Raw genomic sequence first — 24,470 nt, forward strand, 5'->3', positions numbered from 1 at the left:
TCCCTTGGCAACTCACTCACCTTGCCCAGCGTTTACAGAACTGGCATTTGATAACCATGCACTGCTTTGATCTGAAATTGCCTAAATCTTGGAAGGGAGTCTATATGGTCCACATGACTCATCATTTACGATATAATCTATTCAGGAGAAAGCCCGAATCTTCCATTTCCTTTGTGTCTTCTTGAAGTACTCTGGATAGGAGCCAAGAATACAGAGGGTGTTTAATAAATGCCCCCTCACCACGAGGACTACTGTCCTGCTTACCCTTCCCACCCTCCGCTCTTTGAGAAGCCTGTACGTCTGAACTGGATATGGGTGCTATGGGAGGGGACAGTCTTTTTTCTGAAGTGGGACATGTTCTCTTTAGAACGGTCAACTATGGGATGCTCACGCAGCACCCTCCCAAAGATTCAGTTGGAAAATAAATAAAAAGTAGAGTGGGAATGGAGACAAGCTTCAAATATATCCTTATTCTTTTCTTAAGGCTTGATTTTTCCAATCCGGATTTAGAAATGACCACATTTGTTAGACAGCCGTCCAGTTCCCCCTCCTCTGCAGGCCACCACCTTCCCCCACGACCTCCCATCCAGGCCAGCAGCTGGTCTTTGCTACTTGGTAATATATCACAGTAACAACGGGCCCTTAAGCAGCTGTCGCTGTGAATACTGGCTGATGGCATAGTTCCCTGTCATTAATTTACTTGTTGGTCCTACAAGAGCTTAAGAAAGGATTTAGTTAATAATGATACTAATGAGACAGACAGTTACAGGGTGAAAGAGAAGAGGAGGGAGAAGAGGAAAAGGGGAAGAATTAGGAATTATTATTATTATCTATGATTGTTATTATTCCTGGCGTAAGTTTTTCAGTCACACAGTTCTGCGGCAGCCTGCGTAGTGACAAAAGTCTCTGTGAAATCCTCCAAGAGGATTTCAACTTTTTCATCCTCTATTAGATTTGTTTTTCCATACGATGAGATTCCTAATCAAACTGCCTGGCTGCATGCCCCCTCTTCCCATGAGGTGAGGGACACTGACTGCTCAGGGAGGTGACAACCGAGGAAGGGAATGAGGGGCCTCCCCAGTGAGGCTGCTCCCTTGCATCCAGTGGGGGAAGCACCAACCCCAAGTTTAGAGAAAGGCATCTCAAACTCCCAACTTTCTACAGTTGGAAAATGGTCATGGATCCTGCTCATTTCTATATATACCTTTCCCTTGGCAACAACCAAAAATACGTGTGGAAGGAGCTTGTTCTCAGCTTGTGGCGTCGGTCATTCTCTTTCCAAATATAGAGAAAGAATGAGCTGAGGGGGTTAGTGATGGCCTATAAAAGCCCAAGGGAGCAGCCGCCCCTCTGTGGCTCCTCTCTCGTGGGCGTGGGTGGAGGTAAGTCCCAACACTCCTCTCTCATGCCTCCTCTCAGCCCCCTGCTCCTTGGAGGATACTAACCTGGCAAAGGTCCATTGCTCTGTGCTGTGGCCCTGCCTGGCTTTTATATGGTGGCCCTCACTTTTCCTCCCCAGTGTTTCCACAGAATTATTTCGATGTAGAGTTAAATCTCCCTGGGCCCAAATGCTTAGCCATGCTCTGCCTCCAACACCTCACCGAAGTTGGGGCTCTCTCCTCCTCCCACTCTTCCTGCCTTTGTGGGCAGGATCCCCATGGACCCCCGTGAGTCTGTCCATGGGCTGATGTTCTCCTGTTGCCTCTCTGATAGAGGAACTGGGCCAGTGTCTTCCCTACTTGGGCTGTACACCTGTCAAGCGTCTCTTCCCTGAGGATCACACTGGCTATGACCACCAGGTGTAAATCAGCCAATTTCAGAGATTTCTTCCATTTGCAGATAACAAGGAAGCCTGTTACTACAAGTGTTTTTATCAAGGGCTCTGTCCCAATTCCTGCTTCTAAATGGAAGACATTGCAGACTGAAGAAGGTGCCAGAATGAACTAGGGGAGCTGAACTGCTGGATATTTGGAGGCTTTCCTTCCTTAATGGCCTCCTTGTGGGTCATCCCTATCCATTCCTCCCGCTCGCCTCTGGGCTAATGCTTTCTTTTCTTTTTTTTTAATTTCTTGTCCTTTATTCTTATTAGTTAACTCCCATCAAGAGCTGATTCCAAACAGAACTATACCAGGCAGTCCCAACTGTACCTAAGCTCCTCTGTGTGTGTACTGTCACAGGTCCATAGTTCCTCGGCTGCTGCGGCCTTCTGCTGTCCTCCTGCGGGTGTGACTCTCAGGTAAGAATCAGCCATGTCCCTGGGCTACTTGAAAGTTTCTGGGTGGTTCCAGGTTACCCATTACTCCCTCTTCCCAGTGGCCCTCTGAAGCTACAAAGCTTAAGCAGGAGAGATGAGGTACAGAGTCCGGAAAGGTGGCAGCACTGTGACCTTCCACACAGGGGCTGTAGGCAGAGACTCACTTCTATTCTTAGCCACTGAAGGAGCTGCACACTCTCTTTGACGAATGCCTTTGTTTCTCCATGGTGTTTATTTTAAAATATTCCCTCTGCCACACACGGGTATTTCAGAAGAGGAAAATAAGGTCTAGAGAGTAGTGCTCATCTCTAGGACCCGTTCAGTAAATGGAGAGAACTAAGTAGTTGGGATTAAATAATGTCTATGCCTTTTGCATGGAGTAGCTACTCAATAAATATGTGCCAATTTGATTTTCCCAGCCTAAATGCTTTGAGTGGAGCTCCATCAGGCATGAAGTCAGCCTTGTTCTTGGGGGAATCCCATTTGAGGGTCAGGTGGGGAGCTGCCTGGTGCCAGGACCGGGAGGCAGCTGAGCCATGGGTGGATTTGCCTTGCAGCTGACATCATGAGTAGTGATTCTGAAATGGAAGTGTTTGGCGTTGCCGCTCCTTTCCTCCGGAAGTCAGAAAAGGAGAGGATCGAGGCTCAGAACCAACCTTTTGATGCCAAAACCTACTGCTTTGTGGTTGATTCAAAGTATGAATATGCCAAAGGCAAAATTAAGAGTACCCAAGACGGGAAGGTCACTGTGGAAACTGATGACCACCGGGTAAGACTTGTACACTCCCTTTGTGAGCAACTGGCCTTCTGTTCCTCATGTTACCTTGTATATGCCCCCATCCTACCTCCAGCCACTTTCAGATGAGGCTCTGGGATGCCTCATAGGAAATGGATTTAGACTTCATGGGTGTCCTCAGAGAAAGCAAGGCAGTACTGGCCTCAGGTTGCAGAGTGGGAAAAGAGTCCCACTTGTGGTAGATCAAAGCAATTAGCTTTCAGGTGCTTTTATCAATGTTCACATGCTCTGGGCCAGAGAGGATCAGCTTCATGTGTCTCAAGGGTGTGGAGTTGGGAGTCCAGTACTAGGAAGAACGCTTTTAGAATATTCTCCTGTGGTAGTCTAGGTTTCTCTCTAATTCTAGCAATGGCCATCTAACAGAGGACATATGGAAAATACATAAGGGATGCTAGTGGATCATAAGCTCAATATGAACTAGCTGCTTGCCTGGATCAGAAATTCAATGATCATTGTGGTTCACTATAATCTGTTCCAAGCCACTGTGGGAATGAATGCTGGGAGAAATTCTGGATTTGGACTTTCTATTTTCTGTAATCTTGAACACAAGAATCTGCAAATGTTCCAAGAAAAGTCAAAGAGTAAGAGACAGATAGAAGAGGAGTGAGGGAGGGAGAAGAAAGGAGGGAAAGAGGAAAAATAAAACCCGAGAGACAAGTAAAGGCGATGACGTCATTGAGTTGGATGAAGGAAAAGGTTATTGAAACTTGTCATCTAGTGCTAACGGGCATTGAAGCCCCCAAAGGTAGCTGTCTACATATTTTAGATAAAGAAGCAAAGAATGGGCTTATAAAACGGTGCATGAGGAGCTAGATTTCATGAAGGGTAATCTAGGACTGTCTAAGAAGCCTTGTGCAAGGAGGATGGATGGTCCTGAATGGTGTGGATGAATTCCTGCTTGGAGGCAGGGAAAAGGCAGGCTTCCACTCACATTGTCTGGAGACAGGAGCAGGAAAACTGGCCATTTTCAGAAGGGGTCACATAAAGAAAGGAGGTGGGGCAGGATGAGGAGAGGAAGATGGCTCCCCCCAAGGATGCCTGAGGCTCTGCCCCCCTGAAGCCTGAGGGCCTTGGGGAAGAGGTTGTGCTTTTTGAGAGGAGTGCAAAGACATTACAGTGCACGGAGACACTGCATCTGCCTTGTGGTCCCCTCCCCTGGCTCATAATCCTCTATTCGCAGAAGGGCCCGGAGGGGTAAAGTGGGGCTGCAGGACTTTTATGAGCATGTGCAGGGAGGGTGGTAAAGGGGGCAAGGTGTGGGGTCAGGGGGCTGGACAGCTGCCTTCAGAGTACTCCAAATCTTGGCTAACTCGGAGGCCACTGACCTGGGGATCCAACGCCACCTCCCTCTCTGTCTTCTCTCCCTGCCTCAGGACTGCCCTGTGGACATGCCATTTTCTCTGAGTAGGGAGGAAAACTCCTCTCAGTTGCTGGAGCTAGGTTTTGGCATAGTGAGCACTGCAGAGCTGAACGGTTCCTGTTGGCTCCCCGTCCTGCCCTCAGTCCCCACATCCTGCACAGAGATCCTCTAGTCTCATTTCTGTCATTGTTCCCTCACCCCAGGCCCATCAAAGCAGAAAAGGGAAAAAGTCTTCAAGTAACCGAAACAAAGCATATTCTACCATCAGCATCAGAGCCGCCTGGTAGCCTCGTCTTCCTTTGCTGTCACTCAGGTGTTCCCCAATGTTCCCCTGCTGTCGCTGTGCCAGTCGTTATAGGAGATGGACACCTGCAGCAGCAATGCACAAACAATAGTTAAGCACCAGAACTCTTCCTCTTTCAGACCCTGGTGGTGAAACCGGAGGATGTGTATGCAATGAACCCCCCCAAGTTTGACAAGATTGAGGACATGGCTATGCTCACTCACCTGAATGAGCCTGCAGTGCTGTACAACCTTAAGGACCGCTACACGTCCTGGATGATCTATGTCAGTGGTGATGGGCATCGTGGCTTTCCTGGGACATTTGACATGAGGGGAAGAGGGAACGGGAGGTGGAGACATTTGTGTGGGTGACAAGGTCTTGAAAGATGTGTGTTTGACCTGCTGTTGAGGGGAAATGGAAAAAAAAAAGATGAGAAAGCAAGAGATGAAGGGGGTAGGAAGAAGAGGGGTTGTTGGCAGGAAGGTGGGGAGGAAGACAGAGAGCTGGCAGAGCAGGAGAGATGAGGCCAGGGTGGGACTGGCATTGCCACTTTCTGCATGAGGTGCAGCCACGCTCATCCCTGAGACTCAGTCGCCTCGTCTATAAGTAGAAGCCATGTCTCCTCTCCGTTTTTCAGAAAGAAACACAAATAACAACCAAGGCGAAAGTTTTTAATATACATATACATGGATACATATGTATATGGTTTCCCCCACAGACCTACTCGGGCCTCTTCTGTGTCACCGTCAACCCCTACAAGCGGCTGCCGGTGTACAACCCTGAGGTGGTGAATGGCTACCGGGGCAAAAAGCGCCAGGAGGCCCCGCCCCACATCTTCTCCATCTCCGACAACGCCTATCAGTTCATGCTGACTGGTGAGCACCCGAGGAAGGGGCAGGAGGGCGAAGCCTGCACTGGACAGGCTCAGGGCAGCTGTCCCTGAGTCCTGGACCTGCCCCCTCTGGTGTCCAGCACAAGGAAGAGACGGGGAGGAGCGCAAAGAGGCCAGACCATTTAGGGCTTTGCAGGCCAGGACAAGTTTACAAGAACTGGTTAATGTAAGGGAAGAAACACACAAAGGAAATACAGAGAGATAGGTGAGGCTGCTCACAGCAACACAGGTTTATTCCAGACAAACCTGCAGAGGGGGGTCCTGGCAGAGGCTGACGCCTGTCTTCCACTTAAAGCCTCAGGAAGTTATAGGGGAGGGAAGAGGTGGGGAAAGTTTTGCAGTTTGGCCACTGCTAGGGGATAACAGTGGAGCAACAATGAGAGGTAAACAGGGCATATGACAGAATAACAGGGGGCCAGGTGTCCAGGTTGTCAGGGAAGGGTTCTTGTGGTCATCACCATCATTCTTTATGCGGGCCACTGTACCACGTCAAACCGGAAGTTTCTCAAGATTTCAGTTCCAGGGCACAATTCTCATCATAGGACATTATTGTCTGGGGTTTAGATCAGGCTGACTGTTGTTCTGGGTCACAGTAAACACAGGGTGACAGTTGTTCTAAGGTGGAGGATATGTTTCAAAATGGCATTGCCTAAATCAAACTCTCCCTAACTTAAACCACATGAAACTGACATTGCACAATTTAATGGGCTGCTTGAGAGATAGATGGAATCAGGGAGCTTTTTTTTTATATTGCCATCAACTCTGATTTATTTTTCTTTTGGCAGATCGTGAAAACCAGTCCATTCTGATCACGTAAGTATTCAAGGAATAGACTGGTTTCATGGCTGTGGCCAAAGGTGTTACTTGCTTTATTCTGTTCATTTAAAAGTTTTGGAGAAAGTCTACAGTGAACAGATAGTTTGGGATGGGCACAAAAGCATGCATAAGACCCCAGAAAATGGGAATTACCTATCTTTGAGTCAACTAAGCAAGTGACTAGGAGGCCTCCTGCCTGGGGCTCTGTCTCTTTAAGTGGTCTCTCAAGTTTGTTTGATAGGTGTATATCAGATGTGGTTCAGGCTGTCCAGATGGGTGATATCTATACGATATTTATACGTTTAACAGGACTTATTTCTTCTTCTTTTTTCTCCTTTCTCTGTCTTTTGATCGCTCTGAATAGCGGAGAATCCGGGGCAGGAAAGACTGTGAACACCAAACGGGTCATCCAGTACTTTGCAACAATTGCAGCTACTGGAGACCTCGCCAAGAAGAAGGACTCCAAAATGAAAGTATGGAGGGGAGAAAGGCTTGTTCTGCTTGTACTTCTAACCTCTGTCTTAACTTCAGAATTAGGAGACTAAGTGCCATCACATTTCCCTCTGCAAGGAAAGGAGGGCAGGCTAGGATGTAAAGTCTCAAAGGATAAGTGATCATCTTAGACAACACAGTATGTAGATCTCACAGGACCAGATCCTGTGATTTCTTCAGAAATAAGGCTCCAAGCCTTAACTAAGAAAGATGAAATTGGGGGCATCTCAGGATGCCTGTCTTTAAGGGTAGAATCAGATACTAAACAAAAAGAGCAATAGTCCATAACTGCCTTTGAACTCAAATGTGTAGCCACATTATGAAATGAATACAGACAATCTAAATGAACTGGAGAATCAAGTGTTCAAGTAATGTCCTAAAGGGAGACCCAGCTAGTGTCAAATACGAGGGGATGGGAAAAGTGTTTTGAGAAGGGCATGCTGTTGATTTGGTTGGTCCTCAAATTGGAAAGTCAGGGAGGGAGGGACAAGCCTCACCAGAGCTGCCAGGCAGGAGAAACAGTACTGGTGAGAAGTTTTCATTGTCATGTTTGTGGTTTAAAAATAAATCTTCCTTCCTCCCTTGATTTCTTCATCAGGGCACTCTGGAAGATCAAATCATCAGTGCCAACCCGCTGCTGGAGGCCTTTGGGAACGCCAAGACTGTGAGGAATGACAACTCCTCCCGCTTTGTAAGCCTGAGTTGGTTGCAATTGAATCTTATTTGTAGATTACAAGACAGGAAAGATGCCTGTCCCGGGGAGTTTAGAGACCAGTGGAGAGCAACAGTGAGAGGATGTGACAAATAAGACACTTTCCCATGAACTTCAATAAACAGGGCATGTGACAGAATAACTGGGGGCCAGGTGTTCTTTAGATGGGGTTGGTAGGTGAAGCCTCTCTAAGGGGCAGTTCTTTGGCACATGAACCAAGATCTGCAGGATGAAAAGGAGCCAGGCTTAAAAGTCATCAGGAGGAGGAAGGATGAAGGGAAGAGAAGCACACAATCCCTGAGGTGGGGAAGGGCCTGGGGAAGGGACCTAATGAGAGTCTGTGAGGTAAGGGGGCAGGTTGCATGAGACAGGCAAGAGAGAAGAAGTGACCTGGTCATGGAGGAGGACACAGGCCACAAGAAGTTATCTGGAGTCTACTCCTAGTACAACAGGAAGCTCCTAAAAGATCCTGTAAGCAGGGAAGTGATACGGTTTGATGCACATGCTGAAAAAATTAATCTAGTTGCTTTGTTGTCTAAATATGTGCAAGGGATGGGGGAGCACAGGCCATGAGGAACAGGAGCAACAGGGCCACACCATTACTGGAAAGAGAAGAAGGGAGAAGCAGGGAAGGTTCAAACTACAGGGGGAAGGCTCCCATTCATACTGCCCTGGAAACTAGGTACAGTCATTGGGGCCATGGTAGGATCAGGTCTCTCTTTTCCCCTCTGCAGGGAAAATTCATTCGAATCCATTTTGGTACCACTGGAAAGCTGGCCTCGGCAGACATTGAAACTTGTAAGTAGATACACTGGGATCAGATGAGGTCTCAGCAACTGGGGAGCACTTTGGAAGCCAGGGCTTTGTTTGTGTTCCAGATCTGCTGGAAAAATCAAGAGTCACCTTTCAGCTGAAGGCTGAGAGAAGCTACCATATCTTCTACCAGATTCTTTCCAACAAGAAGCCTGAGCTCATAGGTAAGGGAGTTACTGGTTGCCTTGGTCTTCATGCACCAGGGGTTGTGAATCACTACATCATGGAGAGTTGTAATCTGTCCATAGGTGGCTCTACAACCAATGAAGGACATTTATTTTGGGCCCATCATGTGGCTGTTTGGGCAATGACATGCCAATGTGAAAAACATAATCAGAGAGTCAGTAACAAGATCAAATCACTATTGGATTCAGCCTTGGCTTATCAAAACCTCCTGAATAACTAAGCCTTTAATTGTCTTTGAGCGCCCCCTTGTGTTCTGGCACAGAAACCAACCTCTCATCAAATGTGAGGCCCAGGCATCGGCCTGTGGAGAGTCACTCTGCTCCTTGTTCTGTACCTAACAGAGGCATCCGTGCACACTGTCTTCTCTGCTCTCTGGCTGTGTCTGCTCAGCCTCTGGTCAGCGGCTTTTCAACAAATTTTTTAAAAGGCTATGATTATACCAAACAACCTGTGTTTCCCACAGGCAGGGTAACCTCCTGTCCTGACCTTCACTCAGCCAGTTTTCCCTATTAGCTTTCCTTAACCTACAATGACATGCATCCGTCATATTTGAAGTAAGAAAATTTAAATATTCTCTCTAAGGATTTTTTTTTTCAATGCTGGGGATAGAAACCCAGGGCCTCAAGCATGGTAGGCAAGTGCTCTACCACTGAGCTGCATTCCGAGAGTTCTTAATCTATGTAGCATTGAGAGACTGGCAAAGTCTCCCCTGGACTGTGTTTTTAGTCATAGCCTTAATATTGTGAAGCTGTCTAGAGGTTACTAACTCTACATTTAATTTGGCTCCAGCAGTTAAAGTCCTAGGCCAGTTTGCAAGAGCTCAAACCCACAAGGTGATATTTTCTAGTATCTCCTCAAACTACTTGTCATTTCAGAGCTGCTTCTCATTACGACCAACCCTTATGACTACCCATTCATCAGCCAGGGTGAAATCCTGGTGGACAGTATCGATGATGCTGAGGAGTTGTTGGCTACAGATGTAAGTGGGAGAGATGGAAAACGTGGTGAATTCCTCCTCCATCACTGGGGCAACGGACTGATAGGCTGTTCTTTCCATGCCAGAGTGCCATTGACATCCTGGGCTTCACCCCGGAAGAGAAATCTGGACTCTACAAACTGACGGGGGCTGTGTTGCACTATGGGAACATGAAGTTCAAGCAGAAGCAGCGAGAGGAGCAAGCGGAGCCAGACGGCACAGAAGGTACAAAATCCCCACAGCAGACCATAGGCCAGAACTGGTAGGTTGTTCACCATTTGATGTTTCTCTTGAAACCAGTTAATACTTTTTCTACCTAGAGGGGTACAAGACCCTTTTCTGGGCCTCTGATGCCTATAAGCACCATCACCTCCCACTCTAGCAGAATCCCTAGAAAAGTCCTGTTTCAGATGCAATGAGAAGTAACCAGGGCTTTCTGGAACCTAAGTCTGCCTTTTCAGAAAATCCCCATCATATTCTCTGAGTGACTTCCCCACATAAGCAGCTCAATGTTATGGAAATGTAAGACATACCAAGATGAGCTCAGCCAAGCTTTGAACCACTGCATGATTTTCAGAGTCTCTTCTACCTTGCTGAACATCAGCTTTCTTTTGTTAACAGTGGCTGACAAAACAGCCTACTTGATGGGCCTGAACTCCTCGGATCTCCTGAAAGCTTTGTGCTTCCCCAGAGTGAAAGTTGGGAATGAGTATGTTACCAAAGGTCAAACTGTGGATCAGGTAAGGTACTAGCTCAAGGCCAGAAAGGGACCAAAGTCCCTTATGGTCACTGTCTTCCTACTTATTAGCTGATCTTCCCCACCCCTCACAGGTCCATCATGCTGTGAATGCCCTTTCCAAATCAGTTTATGAGAAGTTGTTCTTATGGATGGTCACTCGCATCAACCAGCAACTGGACACCAAGCTCCCGAGACAACACTTCATTGGGGTTTTGGACATTGCAGGCTTTGAAATCTTTGAGGTTTGTATGATTTATACTCTTCCTTTTATACATGTTTGTATGGGGAACTTGTTTTTCATAATCCTAAAGGGAAGATGTCAAAGTGTTTATTTTGTAGAAAAGCTAGATAGAGTGAATCAGGTTTAAAAAAAAAAAAAAAAGGACCATCTTGGGAGGGTTTGTATCATTCTGAGAGGCAAAGACTTCTGTAAAGTGGAATTTTAAAGGACATCGCCAAATAGTTTAACACAAACAAACAAATAAAAAATGCTATCAGTGACTTAGGGAAAGCCAGAAAGACAAAGATACGATTTGAGAGTAGTAAGTCAATCATGTAATATTTTTGTATAATTATTCTACTGCGTCCATGAGAAAAGCATACAGATCATCAAAGTGTGTATTTAGTCTCTAGATAGCACTAGACATGCAGGAGAAAAAGAAAAAGCCGAGCTTGTGGTTGTAGTTGAGGGAAAGCGCAAGTCAATAAGGTGCACAGAAGAGTTAGCACAAAACAAAGTGCACAAGAGATGCTCAGACTACAGGAACTCAGGAGAAGGAGAAACAGTTTCTAGTTGGACGTTTGGAGGTCAGACTCCATGGAGGAGAGGTGGTCAAAGCCTGAAAGAATGTGACTGGCTCTGAAAGGATGAATGAACAGGGGAGGTCCAAGGCAGTAGGCAGGAATGCTAGTGGGTCTCTGCTTTTGAAAGTAGACTAATTTTTCAAATGAATGTTATATTTTGGTATCAGTATAATAGCCTGGAGCAGCTGTGCATCAACTTCACCAACGAGAAACTGCAACAGTTTTTCAACCACCACATGTTCGTGCTGGAGCAGGAGGAGTACAAGAAGGAAGGCATCGAGTGGACCTTCATTGACTTTGGGATGGACCTGGCTGCCTGCATTGAGCTCATTGAGAAGGTAACCTCCTCTGTCTACTCGGTTCCTTCTGCCCATGTACTCTGCTTTTCACATTTACCCAGATGCCTTTTTGCCTTGTCTTAAATCTAGCCACTGGGCATCTTCTCCATCCTGGAAGAGGAGTGCATGTTCCCCAAGGCAACAGACACCTCCTTCAAGAACAAGCTGTATGACCAGCACCTGGGCAAGTCCAGCAACTTCCAGAAGCCCAAGGTGGTCAAAGGCAGGGCTGAGGCCCACTTCTCACTGATCCACTACGCAGGCACTGTGGACTACAGTGTCTCGGGCTGGCTGGAGAAGAACAAAGACCCCCTGAACGAGACTGTGGTGGGGCTGTACCAGAAGTCCTCCAACAGGCTCCTGGCACACCTCTATGCCACCTTCGCTACTGCGGATGGTAAGAAACTCCAGAAACAGGGAGGGTCTTGTCCTCACATGATCTCCTTCCCTTTGTTCCACAGGACCCAGTAGACTTTGTAGATCCAACAGCACCTGCCCTCTTGTTTCTTTCAGCTGACAGTGGGAAGAAGAAAGTTGCAAAGAAAAAGGGTTCTTCCTTCCAAACTGTCTCTGCACTTTTCAGGGTATGAAAAATACAAGTTTATTTGCTTCTGGTTCACTTAAGTAATATCAAAATGAGAAATGGAGAGAGATTCTCTACCCTGAGTTTATTTTAGAATAGTAATACTGTCTGAAACTAATCACTGAGGTTGAGGGATAATATGATCATACATACTTGAGGTGTAACAAATGTGGAGCCAAAATTTCTTTCCTTTTCTTTTTGAAGGACAATTTTTATTATTTTTATGTGGGGCTAAAATTTCATTGTCAATTGTACTGCATTTGGCTGAGTTGGCTGGCCAGGGAGGAGAGTCCCCAGCACCAACTCTCCAATTCACCTTTAGGCAACAGTAATAGCAGCCCATGCTGTGGCAGGAGCAGGACACAGGTCCAAAGTTGATTTCAGAAACCATTTTATACTCTGGCTCACTGAGAGGTAAAAGACTGACAGGTTGAGTTCCCCTTATCTAAAATACTTGGGACCAGAAGTGTTTCAGATTTTAGACATTGGAATATTTCTTATACACAGGAGATTTCTTGGGGATGGGACCCAAGTCTAAATGTAGAATTCATATATGTTCCATATATATCTTATACATATAATCTGAAGATGTCTTTATGTAATATTTGTAGTGCACCTGCATTTTCCTTATGACCCATCACATGAGGTCAGATGTGGAATTTTCCTCTTGTGGTGTCATGTCAGCACTCATAAAGTTTTAGACTTTGAAGAATTTTGGATTTCAGACTCTCAGGTTAGGAATGTTTAACCTGTGAATCAGTTATTTTCCTATACCTCTAGACATAGGACCATTAAAGGAGAGGGTTCATTTTACTATTCTTTGGAATTCATGATAAATTTATATACCTAACTTATTTTTCATTGTAACATATCTGTGTCTTTGTAAAAGCTGTCAGTGGGCTGTTAAATTGATCTTTTCCTTTTAGGAAAACCTGAACAAGCTGATGTCAAATTTAAGAACTACTCACCCTCACTTTGTGCGCTGTATAATTCCCAACGAAACCAAGACACCAGGTGAGGCACCTGATGGCTCTCTAGAAGGTGCTCAGTTTGCGAGAAATTCTGTGTGAAGCTGACGTGTCTTGCTTCTGCTCTCAGGGGCTATGGAGCACAGCCTGGTCCTGCACCAGCTGCGGTGTAATGGTGTGCTGGAAGGCATCCGTATCTGCAGGAAAGGATTCCCAAATAGGATTCTCTATGGGGATTTTAAGCAAAGGTATGCAATAAAAATATTGTATATGCTTCTTAATGAGATATACAAAGACTAGAATTTTAGAGAAATATTGGCATGAAAAAAAAGCATTTCAAAAGAACAGTTGTAGGCTTTCATATAAAATAAATAACCTGCCACTCAGTCAAGACAAACTACACTTGTTTCTTCCATGTTTTTCTCTGGGACTGATCTGATATACAGAATGGCAAAAAAAAAAAAAAAAAAAAAAAACAGGGCCTAAAGGTCCCAAGGTCTAGATTCAGGCTAGTTAGCAGTGAGACTATGGTCCAGTTTGGTTTTATTTTCTTTTCTTTCATTTTTTTTTTTTTTAACTCTTGTGAACTTGGTCTTCTGGCCTTTAGGAAGAGAGGCCTAGAGTTGCTGGTCTCCAGGGTTTTCATCTTTGTCAACAGCTTATAATTAATTCTGTGTCTACAATGGCAGATATCGAGTGCTGAATGCCAGTGCAATCCCAGAGGGCCAATTCATCGACAGCAAGAAAGCTTGCGAAAAACTCTTGGCCTCCATTGACATTGACCACACACAGTACAAATTTGGACATACCAAGGTGATGCCTCAATTCTGACAGATGCTGGCCTATTTGTCTTGTTAACGTCTCCAGACAACTGACTAAAGTCACTCTTCTCCCCTCTAAGGTATTTTTCAAGGCAGGCTTACTGGGAACCCTGGAAGAGATGCGGGATGACCGCCTGGCCAAACTGATCACCAGGACACAAGCTGTGTGCAGAGGATTTCTCATGCGTGTGGAGTTCCAGAAGATGGTGCAGAGGAGGTAGAGCAGGGTCTTTGTTCAAATGTGCACTCTCTGGGGAGAGAGGGAGGCTCCCTTAGGAATGAACAATGTCGTGTTTTTTAGGGAGTCCATCTTCTGCATCCAGTACAACATTCGCTCCTTCATGAATGTCAAGCACTGGCCCTGGATGAAACTCTTCTTCAAGATCAAGCCCCTCCTCAAGAGTGCGGAGACTGAGAAGGAGATGGCCACCATGAAGGAAGAGTTTCAGAAAACCAAGGATGAACTGGCCAAGTCAGAGGCAAAAAGGAAGGAGCTAGAAGAAAAACTGGTGACTCTGGTACAAGAAAAGAATGACCTGCAGCTCCAAGTACAAGCTGTATGTGTTTTAGAAATCTTTTCTTTTTTTCTTTTTTTAAAAAAATATCCTTCTAGATTTGTTTATGTATTTAGGAAAGCTGGATTATTTGTGGGATTTTTTAAAAATTTTGTGTTGGGATGCTCTATAAAGGATTTCATATAGAACAAAAACACTGGAACATCACAAACCTTATCTCATTCAAGGAAATTGTGATTTTTTTGTTTTTTAAAGGAAAGTGAAAACTTGTTGGATGCTGAGGAAAGATGCGACCAGCTGATCAAAGCCAAATTCCAGCTTGAGGCCAAGATCAAAGAGGTGACCGAGAGAGCTGAGGATGAGGAAGAGATCAACGCTGAGCTGACCGCCAAGAAGAGGAAACTGGAAGATGAATGCTCAGAACTGAAGAAAGACATTGATGACCTTGAGCTGACACTGGCCAAGGTTGAAAAGGAGAAGCATGCCACCGAGAACAAGGTACTGTCCTGGTGGGTCTTTCTTGTTTGATGCAGTCATTGCAAACTAGACTTTATTTCTTTTTATAATTGCTTGTGACTTCTTCTTAGGTTAAAAACCTTACTGAGGAACTGGCAGGGTTAGATGAAACAATTGCAAAATTAACCAGAGAGAAGAAGGCCCTGCAAGAGGCCCACCAGCAGACCCTGGATGACCTGCAGGCAGAGGAGGACAAAGTCAATTCTTTGAGCAAAATCAAGAGCAAACTGGAACAGCAAGTGGATGATGTAAGTAAACAGTGTTCATCAGGACTCCTTCAGGGCTGAAAGAGCACCCAGGGGTCCTCTTGCAAAGTCTTTGTTCCTAAAAGGAAATGGTGCCTTTTTTTTAGCTGGAAAGTTCTCTAGAGCAAGAAAAGAAGCTCCGAGTAGACTTGGAGAGGAACAAAAGGAAGCTGGAGGGAGACCTGAAGCTTGCCCAGGAGTCTATATTAGATCTGGAGAATGATAAGCAACAGTTGGATGAAAGGCTCAAGAAGTAGGTCCTAAAAACCACTGCTCTCAATTTTATTAGTTACTAGAGATTCTGTTTTTATGCAGTGTACACTTCCCTCCTCAGGAAAGATTTTGAATATAGTCAACTACAAAGCAAAGTGGAAGATGAACAGACTCTGGGCCTCCAGTTCCAGAAGAAAATCAAAGAGTTACAGGTAGGAGGCCTTTGGATTTCTCTTTCACGTGTCACTCACTCAGTGTGCTGGGGCTGTCTGCTCTAAGCCATTTAGAACAAATGGGCAGGACAATGGGGCTGCCTTTCTTACAGTTTCCTTTCCTGCCAGCTGACTCCGCAGGGATGCACAGTGATTCCCATAAATTGCAATAAATTCACAATTATTTGGGCCAACATTCAGTTGAGTAGAAAATATCCTGGGTTGGTCACTGCGGGGGTAATGACCATGCTGGTAAAGGAAAAAGCCATTTGAAAGGAAATTTAGCAATATTCCTATTTCTTGGGGGAAAATCCATAAATAGGTTTGTCTGATAGGAATGGAAGCTAACCTGTTTTTTTATTTTTACTAACATGCATTACTTAATATGTACACATTAATTGGCTTCAATGTGATATTTCAATGCATGCATAAGGCATGCACTGATCAAATTCAGCCTGCCTTTATACACCCCCCCCCCATCCTTTCCAACCTCTAGTAATCACTATTCCACATTCAGGTAGATTTTTTTTTTAACCTCCACATATGAGAACACGTGATACTTGTTTTTCTGTGCCTGACTTATTTCACCAAACATGTTGTCTTCCAGTTCTATCTTATTAACTGCACATGATAGGATTTCATTCTTTGTATGGCTGAACAAAATCCCATTGTGTATATGTACCACTTTTTCTTTATTCATTCATTCGTGGATGGGCTCTTAGGTTGATTTCATATCTTAGCTGCTGTGGACAGTGACCCTGTGAGTTAGTTACTCTGGAGGAGTGAGTGACTGACTGCTCGCTCTGTACAGGCTCGCATAGAGGAGCTGGAAGAAGAAATTGAGGCGGAGAGAGCGACCCGCGCCAAGACGGAGAAACAGCGCAGCGACTACGCCCGGGAACTGGAGGAGCTGAGCGAGCGGCTGGAGGAGGCGGGCGGCGTCACCTCCACCCAGATCGAGCTGAACAAGAAGCGGGAGGCGGAGTTCCTGAAGCTGCGCAGGGACCTGGAGGAGGCTACCCTGCAGCACGAAGCCATGGTGGCCACGCTGAGGAAGAAACACGCGGACAGCGCGGCGGAGCTCGGGGAGCAGATTGATAACCTGCAGCGGGTCAAGCAGAAGCTGGAGAAGGAGAAGAGCGAGTTCAAGCTCGAGATCGACGACCTCTCCAGCAGTGTGGAGAGCGTGTCCAAGTCTAAGGTGCCTGGCTAGGGTGGGAGACACGTAAGGGAGACACGTTGCACCTGGGACCCTTCATACCTGACCACTGCCCGCCTTCTCTCCCTTTCCCAATACTTCATTCAGGCCAATCTGGAAAAGATATGTCGAACTCTGGAGGATCAGTTAAGCGAGGCCAGGGGCAAGAATGAGGAGATTCAGAGGAGCTTGAGCGAGCTGACCACACAGAAGTCTCGGCTTCAGACTGAGGCAGGTGAGTGATGTGCAGGAAACCAAAAGGGCGAAAACACAGGCGCCTCGAGGGAGAGTCTCTAGGAAAGAACATTTTCAAGAGAGAGGTAATCAAAATAACCTACAAAGGGGGCCATCTACAGTTTCCTAAAGGAAGAGAACACTGAGTTCAGTAAAAACCAGAGAGAATAAGAAGGGACTCAAAATATCACCTTGTTTAAGGTCTGTCACAATTAGGATCAACTTGCTTCAGATGAAATCTCATTGGCAGAAATAGGACGAGAAACTAAGACTCATGGCCGTTCTGCTTCTTGATGCACATCATGTGCATTCGGGTGTTTCAGAGAATAAAGAGAAACAGGGCCAATTGCTCTTGGTGTGTCATAAAAATATAAAGGAACATTATTTGAGGCTTTTACATTGAAAATGTGGCTCCACCCAGGACTGGTCTGTCATCATTGGTTTTGCTCATCCATCTTTTGCTGCATCCATAGCCAAGACAATGGAGATGAGAAGTGTAGCTAGTTGTCACTTCTACAATAACCTTAAGGTTGACCTCTGGAGTCATAAATTCTCACCTTCTTTTTTTCTCTGACTTCTGTATAAGGATATAAACCTGAACTTACCTAATTTACGCAAGAGTCTAACTTCACATTATTAGAAATATAAATCCAAAATATTCCTCTTTATGACCAACAAACAGCTGGAAACACCAACCACTGGAGAGGTTTAATGGGAGTTGTTAAGAACCACTGGTAATGCTTCAATTTACAATTATTCCCCCCACCTTTTTTTTTAATCAATAGAAGTCACTCCCATCTTTCAGTAGTTTAAAATGATATCAGGTTATGCTTTCCATTTCTTCTTCAAGAAGAGCCCACATCTTATCGTTTATTCTTTCCCCAGACTTTAGTACAGGGCCTTATACACAGTAGAAACTTGGTGAATGAATGAATGCCATGAAAATATTTCCTTCTGGATATAGGTGAGCTGAGTCGTCAACTGGAAGAAAAGGAAAGCACAGTGTCCCAACTTTCCAGGAGCAAGCAAGCATTTACTCAACAAATAGAAGAGCTCAAGAGGCAACTGGAAGAAGAGAGCAAGGTATCTCCTCTGAAGGATACTCCCTTGATCTAATTTTCATATACTACCTGCAAATAAGATAAAACAAACAAAACTGCAACTTTATTCCATAGGTGATGTTAGCAGGGAACATACCCAGGTTGTATGATGCACATAGGATTAAGTCCACTGGGGGCTCTTTCTTAACTCCCACAGGCCAAGAATGCCCTGGCCCACGCCCTGCAGTCCTCCCGCCATGACTGTGACCTGCTGCGGGAGCAGTATGAGGAGGAGCAGGAAGGCAAAGCCGAGCTGCAGAGGGCGCTGTCCAAGGCCAACAGTGAGGTTGCCCAGTGGAGGACCAAGTATGAGACGGATGCCATCCAGCGCACGGAGGAGCTGGAGGAGGCCAAGTATGCAACTCTCTGCCCTTAGAAGAACTAGAAACCTTCAGTGATCATATGGCTTTAGAACTCCTTGGGGATACATTTGATGAATTTGTTTTTGTTACTAGATGTTTTCCTGTTACATGTGCCTTTGAATATAGTGCTGTGCCATTAGAGGAACTTACTGTTAATACATTTCATTAAGACAAACAACTTTGATCTTGGTTAAAGACAAGACAGATTATTGATCACGGATTTTGAGCAGACAGGGAATTCTCCTGGGCTTATGAAAGCACTGGGTGTTTGAATCACATAGATTAGTGATTCCAACTTGATGAACAGTGATGTTCAAGAAGATTGAAACTTAAATAGCATCTGCTTCTCTTTCATATTCTTTAAGGAAAAAACTTGCTCAGCGCCTTCAAGATTCTGAGGAACAAGTTGAGGCAGTGAATGCTAAATGTGCTTCCTTGGAGAAGACCAAACAGAGACTGCAAGGGGAGGTTGAGGATCTGATGATTGATGTGGAAAGAGCCAACTCTCTGGCTGCCGCTCTGGACAAGAAGCAGAGGAACTTTGACAAGGTGTGGGATCAGCTTCTTCTTGGGTGAATATATGATGTGGGGGAATTCTAATGGCCATGGAAGGATGAGATTGGGTCCCATACCTGACTCTTCCCATTCCCAGGAGGGTGGCCTTGGGAAAGTCTCGGAACTTCACCAAGATGTGGTTTCCTTGTCTGTGAAACAGAATGGGAATGGGATGGGGGTGAAAATCCTTTTCCAACATTGTCAGTGGATATGAATCAATTTCTACAATGTCATTCAGCCCCAAGCCTTGTTCCTTCCCCCTTGTGTCAAGATGGTTGTTATGTGGTACTTTAACTTGGGTCCCAAGGACAGGCTTTTGGAATTCTCCCCTCTCAATATGGCAGATAAGGATGATTTGAACCAATGTTTTAATAAAACACTTAGAAGTTCAGGGCCATTTTCATATTAGGAACAAAGAAATTTAGCCTAACTAATTCCTTCCCAAAAGATCCATTTGCTTTTTGGAGATAGCAATTGTTACAGATTATCTTGAGTAAATTGATGGAATGAAATCCTGGTTAGTCCAATAATCAAGAAGGATCCAGACACCACCAACTTAGTACTAACTCTGAGACTATTTGCCTTATGGTAATATTTAGTAAGAAGCTTGGAGGAGAACTCTTAGAAATCCTTTCCATCCTGGTGTTTCAGGTGCTAGCTGAGTGGAAGACAAAATGCGAGGAGAGCCAAGCAGAGCTGGAGGCGTCTCTGAAGGAGTCCCGGTCTTTGAGCACTGAGCTCTTCAAACTGAAAAATGCCTATGAGGAAGCATTAGATCAATTGGAAACTGTGAAGCGTGAAAACAAGAACTTAGAGCGTAAGCTGCTCCAAACAGTCTGCGATGGTCCGAAACCGCCTCCCTTCACACTCCATAGCCAGTGTGCTGGATAGGGATGGCTCCTTTATTCAGATCCCCGCACGCATGTGTATTGAGGCACCCTCAGAAAGCGTTCACCATCCAAGTGTTCTTTTTGAGTCTGTCTGAGCTACATCTTATCTCTAGGAAACAGGAGTCCTTAGAATTTTAATAAACTAGTGAAAAAAAGCATTGAGTTGGTGCTTTGCATGCCTGGCAACCTGTGCAGAGGCGTCCAAGTACAATGGAAACTTATTTCATTGCAGAAGAGATAGCGGATCTCACAGAGCAAATTGCTGAAAATGGCAAAACCATCCATGAGCTGGAGAAATCAAGGAAGCAGATGGAGCTGGAAAAAGCTGATATTCAGCTGGCTCTGGAAGAAGCAGAGGTGAGCATGAATGCTGGGGAGGCGGCAGCAGAGACAATGAGGGGAAGCCTGGGAGGCTAGCTGAGCCCATTCTGTGTCTTGGCTTTTGCCTTTGCAAAATCACAGTCCTAAAGCCTTTCCCTTTCCCGTCAAAGAGTGTAACTGAGGTTGAATGAAATAATACCTGTGAGTTATCTTGAATGTATTGGAGAAAGTCATTACATTTAAAGAATGAGATTTTACAAAATCTTAGGTGAATTTCAAATATTTGTAAAGTGCTTCCTGCTCCTGGGAAATATGATGATTTAAATGTTATTGTTGTTGGGCATGGTGGTGGAGGTGAGGCAGCAAAGCCAACCTCAACAACTCAGGGAGACCCTGTCTCAAAACACAAATAAAAAGGGCTGGGGATGTAGCTCAATGGTAGAATCTCCTCACCACCCCCAGATTCAATCTCCAGAACCATGAAATTAAAATCAGTGTTATTATTGTTTTATTGTATAATCAAAACTAAATAGCAGTGAACCTTATTCTATTTTTGCACTGAAGATAAATTCGAGGTTTTTTTAAAGTAGCTTTGAATATTATAGGGTTTGATTTAGGAAATATCCCACTGAAGTTTTGTTACCCCAAAGGTCATAGAGCAGACTTATAACAGGCATGGATACCATTCGTTTTGTTTTTGTTTTTTAAAGGCTGCTCTTGAGCATGAAGAAGCCAAGATCCTCCGAATCCAGCTTGAATTGACGCAAGTGAAATCAGAAATTGATAGAAAGATTGCTGAGAAGGATGAAGAGATTGAGCAGCTGAAGAGGAACTACCAGAGGACAGTGGAGACCATGCAGAGTGCCCTGGATGCAGAAGTGAGGAGCAGAAATGAAGCCATCAGGATCAAGAAGAAGATGGAGGGAGACCTGAATGAGATTGAGATCCAGCTGAGCCATGCCAACCGCCAAGCGGCAGAGACCCTTAAGCACCTCAGGAGTGTCCAGGGACAGCTGAAGGTTAAAAGAGCTCCCATGGGGGGTGGGAGAGACCTCTCTTGTCCTCATATTCTCAAAGATAGAGAGAAGGCTCATGGTCCTAGTACCTCCACTTCAAATAGAATTTTCCTTTTCCCTCTGGCTAGGACACTCAGCTGCACCTGGATGATGCTCTGCGGGGCCAGGAGGACCTGAAGGAGCAGCTGGCAATCGTGGAGCGCAGAGCCAACCTGCTGCAGGCAGAGGTGGAGGAGCTGCGGGCCACACTGGAGCAGACGGAGAGGGCCCGGAAACTGGCTGAACAGGAGCTCCTGGATTCCAATGAGAGAGTGCAGCTGCTGCACACCCAGGTAGGGGCAGAGAGGACAAGGTGAGAGGGTTCAGCCTCCGACACAGCTGTGTAATGCCCATCCTCTTGCTGCAGAACACCAGTCTCATCCATACCAAGAAAAAGCTGGAGACAGACCTCACCCAGCTCCAGAGCGAGGTGGAAGATGCCAGCAGGGATGCCAGAAATGCTGAGGAGAAGGCCAAGAAGGCCATCACAGATGTAAGGCTTCTCTTTCCTGTTTCGCAGGGCGACCAGAACCGTGCATCATTAAAGTCTATGGTCTTCCCTCATCTCCAGATAGTGCCCTGAGACAGGCAGAGTCTCCTCCAGGACACACAGGGTGGACATGTTGCTCCAATACCACTCCTACCTCCCCTCAAACTCAGCAGTTACTCCCTCAACATTTAAAAGTAGGACATAGGGGAAAAAAAAAGAAGAAAGAGAGGGATCACATCCTGCTTATTTTGCCCGTGGAAAGGCATGATTTTCTTTCCTTCAATATCTGACTTCTTCCAGATATGGGAGTGAGGCCTCCTGCTGTCACTGTCCTATTAGGTTTCTCTCCCCTGTGTCTAGCTGAACTTTCTGGATATCCTGGAAGCTCCAATAGCACCACCTGCTGCCTGATTGGAGAATACTACCTCAAAACTATTTTGCTTTCCTGTTTGTTCAAGCAGCACCTTAATTATCCAGACACCTTCCTTTAATCTCCAAATTTGTGAGACTGGATATTCAATCGGTCTTCTTCAAGTCTCAGGATCCTTTGAAAATAAATATCAGTGATAATGAAAGAAAGAATTCTTGGAGTGGGACAAGGTCCCAAGGAGTTCAATTTCAGGAAAAGGAAGTTACTGTTTCCCATCCAGGCCTTGTGGGTTTCATTTATTAGGTTATTTATATCTCGGTTATTTTAAACAGTTTTTATCTCTCTCACATATATATTTATTAACACAAAAAAATGTGTGTATTTATATATGTGTGTGTGTGTGTATTGCCAGGGTGGAAGACATGCTCACCAATTGTCCTACTTATTATCCTTTGACTTCAGCCTGGCCTCTGGTTTCCTCTGGGGCACCCAAGTTTCAACAGCTCCAAGGCCCCTAAGCTTTGTCTTCATCTGTGTGGGTCTGATTTGTTTTTCAGGCCGCCATGATGGCTGAGGAGCTGAAGAAGGAGCAGGACACCAGCGCCCACCTGGAGCGGATGAAGAAGAACTTGGAACAGACGGTGAAGGACCTGCAGCACCGGCTGGATGAGGCCGAGCAGCTGGCACTGAAGGGTGGCAAGAAGCAGATCCAGAAACTGGAGACGCGGGTACTTGCAGGAACAGCTCTGGCCAAGCTGAGCCCAGCAGCCTCCCCTCATGCTCCAGCCCCACACTAATTTCCTGACCATCTCCCTCAGATCCGAGAGCTGGAGTTTGAGCTGGAAGGGGAGCAGAAGAAGAACACAGAGTCTGTGAAGGGCCTAAGGAAGTATGAGCGGCGAGTCAAAGAGCTAACATACCAGGTAGGTGGAAAGAGAACCTGACAGGAATTTTCTCTGTAAGGTGCAAATACCACCTTGGATTCTCCACCTGTATAGAGGAAGAAACACTTGAACCCAGCAAACTAGCCAGGCCTTGTGCATCTCTATTCCCTCTTCTCTAGCAACATTCCATTTTTGTCATTTTTAGAGTGAAGAGGACAGAAAGAATGTGCTGAGATTGCAGGATCTGGTTGATAAACTTCAAGTGAAAGTCAAGTCATACAAGAGGCAGGCGGAGGAGGCTGTAAGTCAGGGAAGAGGGTAGCTTTGCAATGGTGGCCTGGTCCAGTTCCTACAGGGAGCTCAGAGAGAGGATCTTACCTGCTGGGCTCTTTGGTTTCAGGATGAACAAGCCAATGTTCATCTCACCAAATTCCGGAAAGCTCAGCATGAGTTGGAGGAGGCTGAGGAACGTGCTGATATTGCGGAATCCCAAGTCAATAAGCTTCGTGCCAAGACCCGAGACTTCACTTCCAGCCGGGTAAGCTATTGACCCTGGTGATTGCAGGGAACCCTTTCCTTTATGGCTGGGGAATCTCAGGCTCTGGAAGAAAAGGAATTTGCTTCAAGTCTCTGAGCTGAGCACTAAAGTCAGGTCAGTAGTTGACAACACAAAAAACATCATTCATCCAGAAAAGGGATGAGATGAGGAGTGCCTAGTGAGCGCTCTCAAGTGCCCCCTGCTGGTATAAAAGAGGCTGCGCAGGAATACCCTCCAGAGCCAAATGAGCTTATCTGTAGTCACTATACAAGTAGGAGGATTACTACTCAGAGTATGAGACTTGCTCTATTTGATGGCCAGTTTCTAAGGCTGTAGGGTGATTTCACATTGCTTAATGGTACATCCTCCCAAGGTCCAAAAAGTATTTTGTGTCCCACCAAGATAAACAAGTAACTCCCTGATGCTTGCTGGGAGAGAGGATGGAGGAAATATGTTTCTGCTGCCTGTCTTGATTAAAAGTGTCCACTTTCTTTCCAGATGGTAGTCCACGAGAGTGAAGAGTGATCGAGCCCTGCTGGAACAGGACAGAAGATATGCAAAATGTATATTTTCATGCTTCCTGACCAACATTTAACTTCCATGTGACTCCTTTTCACATGCAATAAATTTTACCTTGTTTTCAGTTTGGGGCATTTCGTTGGATTTGTCTTCCTCTTTCCAGCCTGGAAATGATTCCTTGGATGATTTTTATGCCCAGTGTTGAACTCTCCATAAGCAGATGGCTTTGTAAATGCAATTGATGAGTGCATATATATGGGAGGGAGAGACTGCTTTGGGTTTAAACTTGAGAAGTTATATAAAAAAGAAAAAAAGACAATTAGGTTAGCCATTGCTTTGGCAGTGGGTAGGACGGAGTTTTTCAAAAGGGTCGTGTCTTAATATGATATAAGGGAAACACATATGTTAGGTTCAGAAAAC

At 45.4% G+C, this 24,470-nt stretch overlaps 1 protein-coding gene across 1 annotated transcript; it reads left to right on the plus strand.

Annotated features, from left to right (window-relative positions):
- Positions 1-1,326: 1,326 nt before the first annotated feature.
- LOC308635928 (myosin-3) lies at positions 1,327-24,174 on the plus strand. Its single transcript, XM_081270818.1, has 41 exons — positions 1,327-1,382; positions 2,178-2,236; positions 2,812-3,023; positions 4,834-4,977; positions 5,412-5,568; positions 6,371-6,398; positions 6,766-6,874; positions 7,492-7,584; positions 8,340-8,403; positions 8,484-8,582; positions 9,480-9,583; positions 9,667-9,805; positions 10,202-10,320; positions 10,412-10,561; positions 11,291-11,461; positions 11,552-11,858; positions 11,975-12,045; positions 12,971-13,058; positions 13,143-13,260; positions 13,702-13,825; positions 13,914-14,050; positions 14,135-14,390; positions 14,604-14,846; positions 14,936-15,112; positions 15,217-15,362; positions 15,444-15,534; positions 16,346-16,735; positions 16,841-16,967; positions 17,931-18,049; positions 18,224-18,420; positions 18,794-18,977; positions 19,635-19,800; positions 20,106-20,230; positions 20,905-21,213; positions 21,339-21,542; positions 21,617-21,742; positions 22,667-22,837; positions 22,928-23,032; positions 23,199-23,294; positions 23,394-23,531; positions 24,030-24,174. The coding sequence occupies exons 3-41, from the start codon at positions 2,820-2,822 to the stop codon at positions 24,054-24,056; spliced, it is 5,823 nt and encodes a 1,940-aa protein (XP_081126944.1). The 5' UTR covers positions 1,327-1,382; positions 2,178-2,236; positions 2,812-2,819; the 3' UTR covers positions 24,057-24,174.
- Positions 24,175-24,470: the final 296 nt, after the last annotated feature.

This window comes from Spermophilus citellus (assembly GCF_964194105.1).
Source record: "Spermophilus citellus genome assembly, chromosome: 17".
Classification (NCBI taxonomy): Eukaryota; Metazoa; Chordata; class Mammalia; order Rodentia; family Sciuridae; genus Spermophilus; species Spermophilus citellus.

Excerpts from the sequence above, each read along its gene's own strand:
- LOC308635928 (XM_081270818.1), top strand. The coding sequence starts at position 2,820 with ATGAGTAGTGATTCTGAAATGGAAGTGTTTGGCGTTGCCGCTCCTTTC. Across the intron at positions 13,059-13,142 it reads CAACGAAACCAAGACACCAG|GGGCTATGGAGCACAGCCTG; the intron begins GTGAGGCACCTG and ends TTCTGCTCTCAG. Across the intron at positions 20,231-20,904 it reads TGGCTCTGGAAGAAGCAGAG|GCTGCTCTTGAGCATGAAGA; the intron begins GTGAGCATGAAT and ends TGTTTTTTAAAG.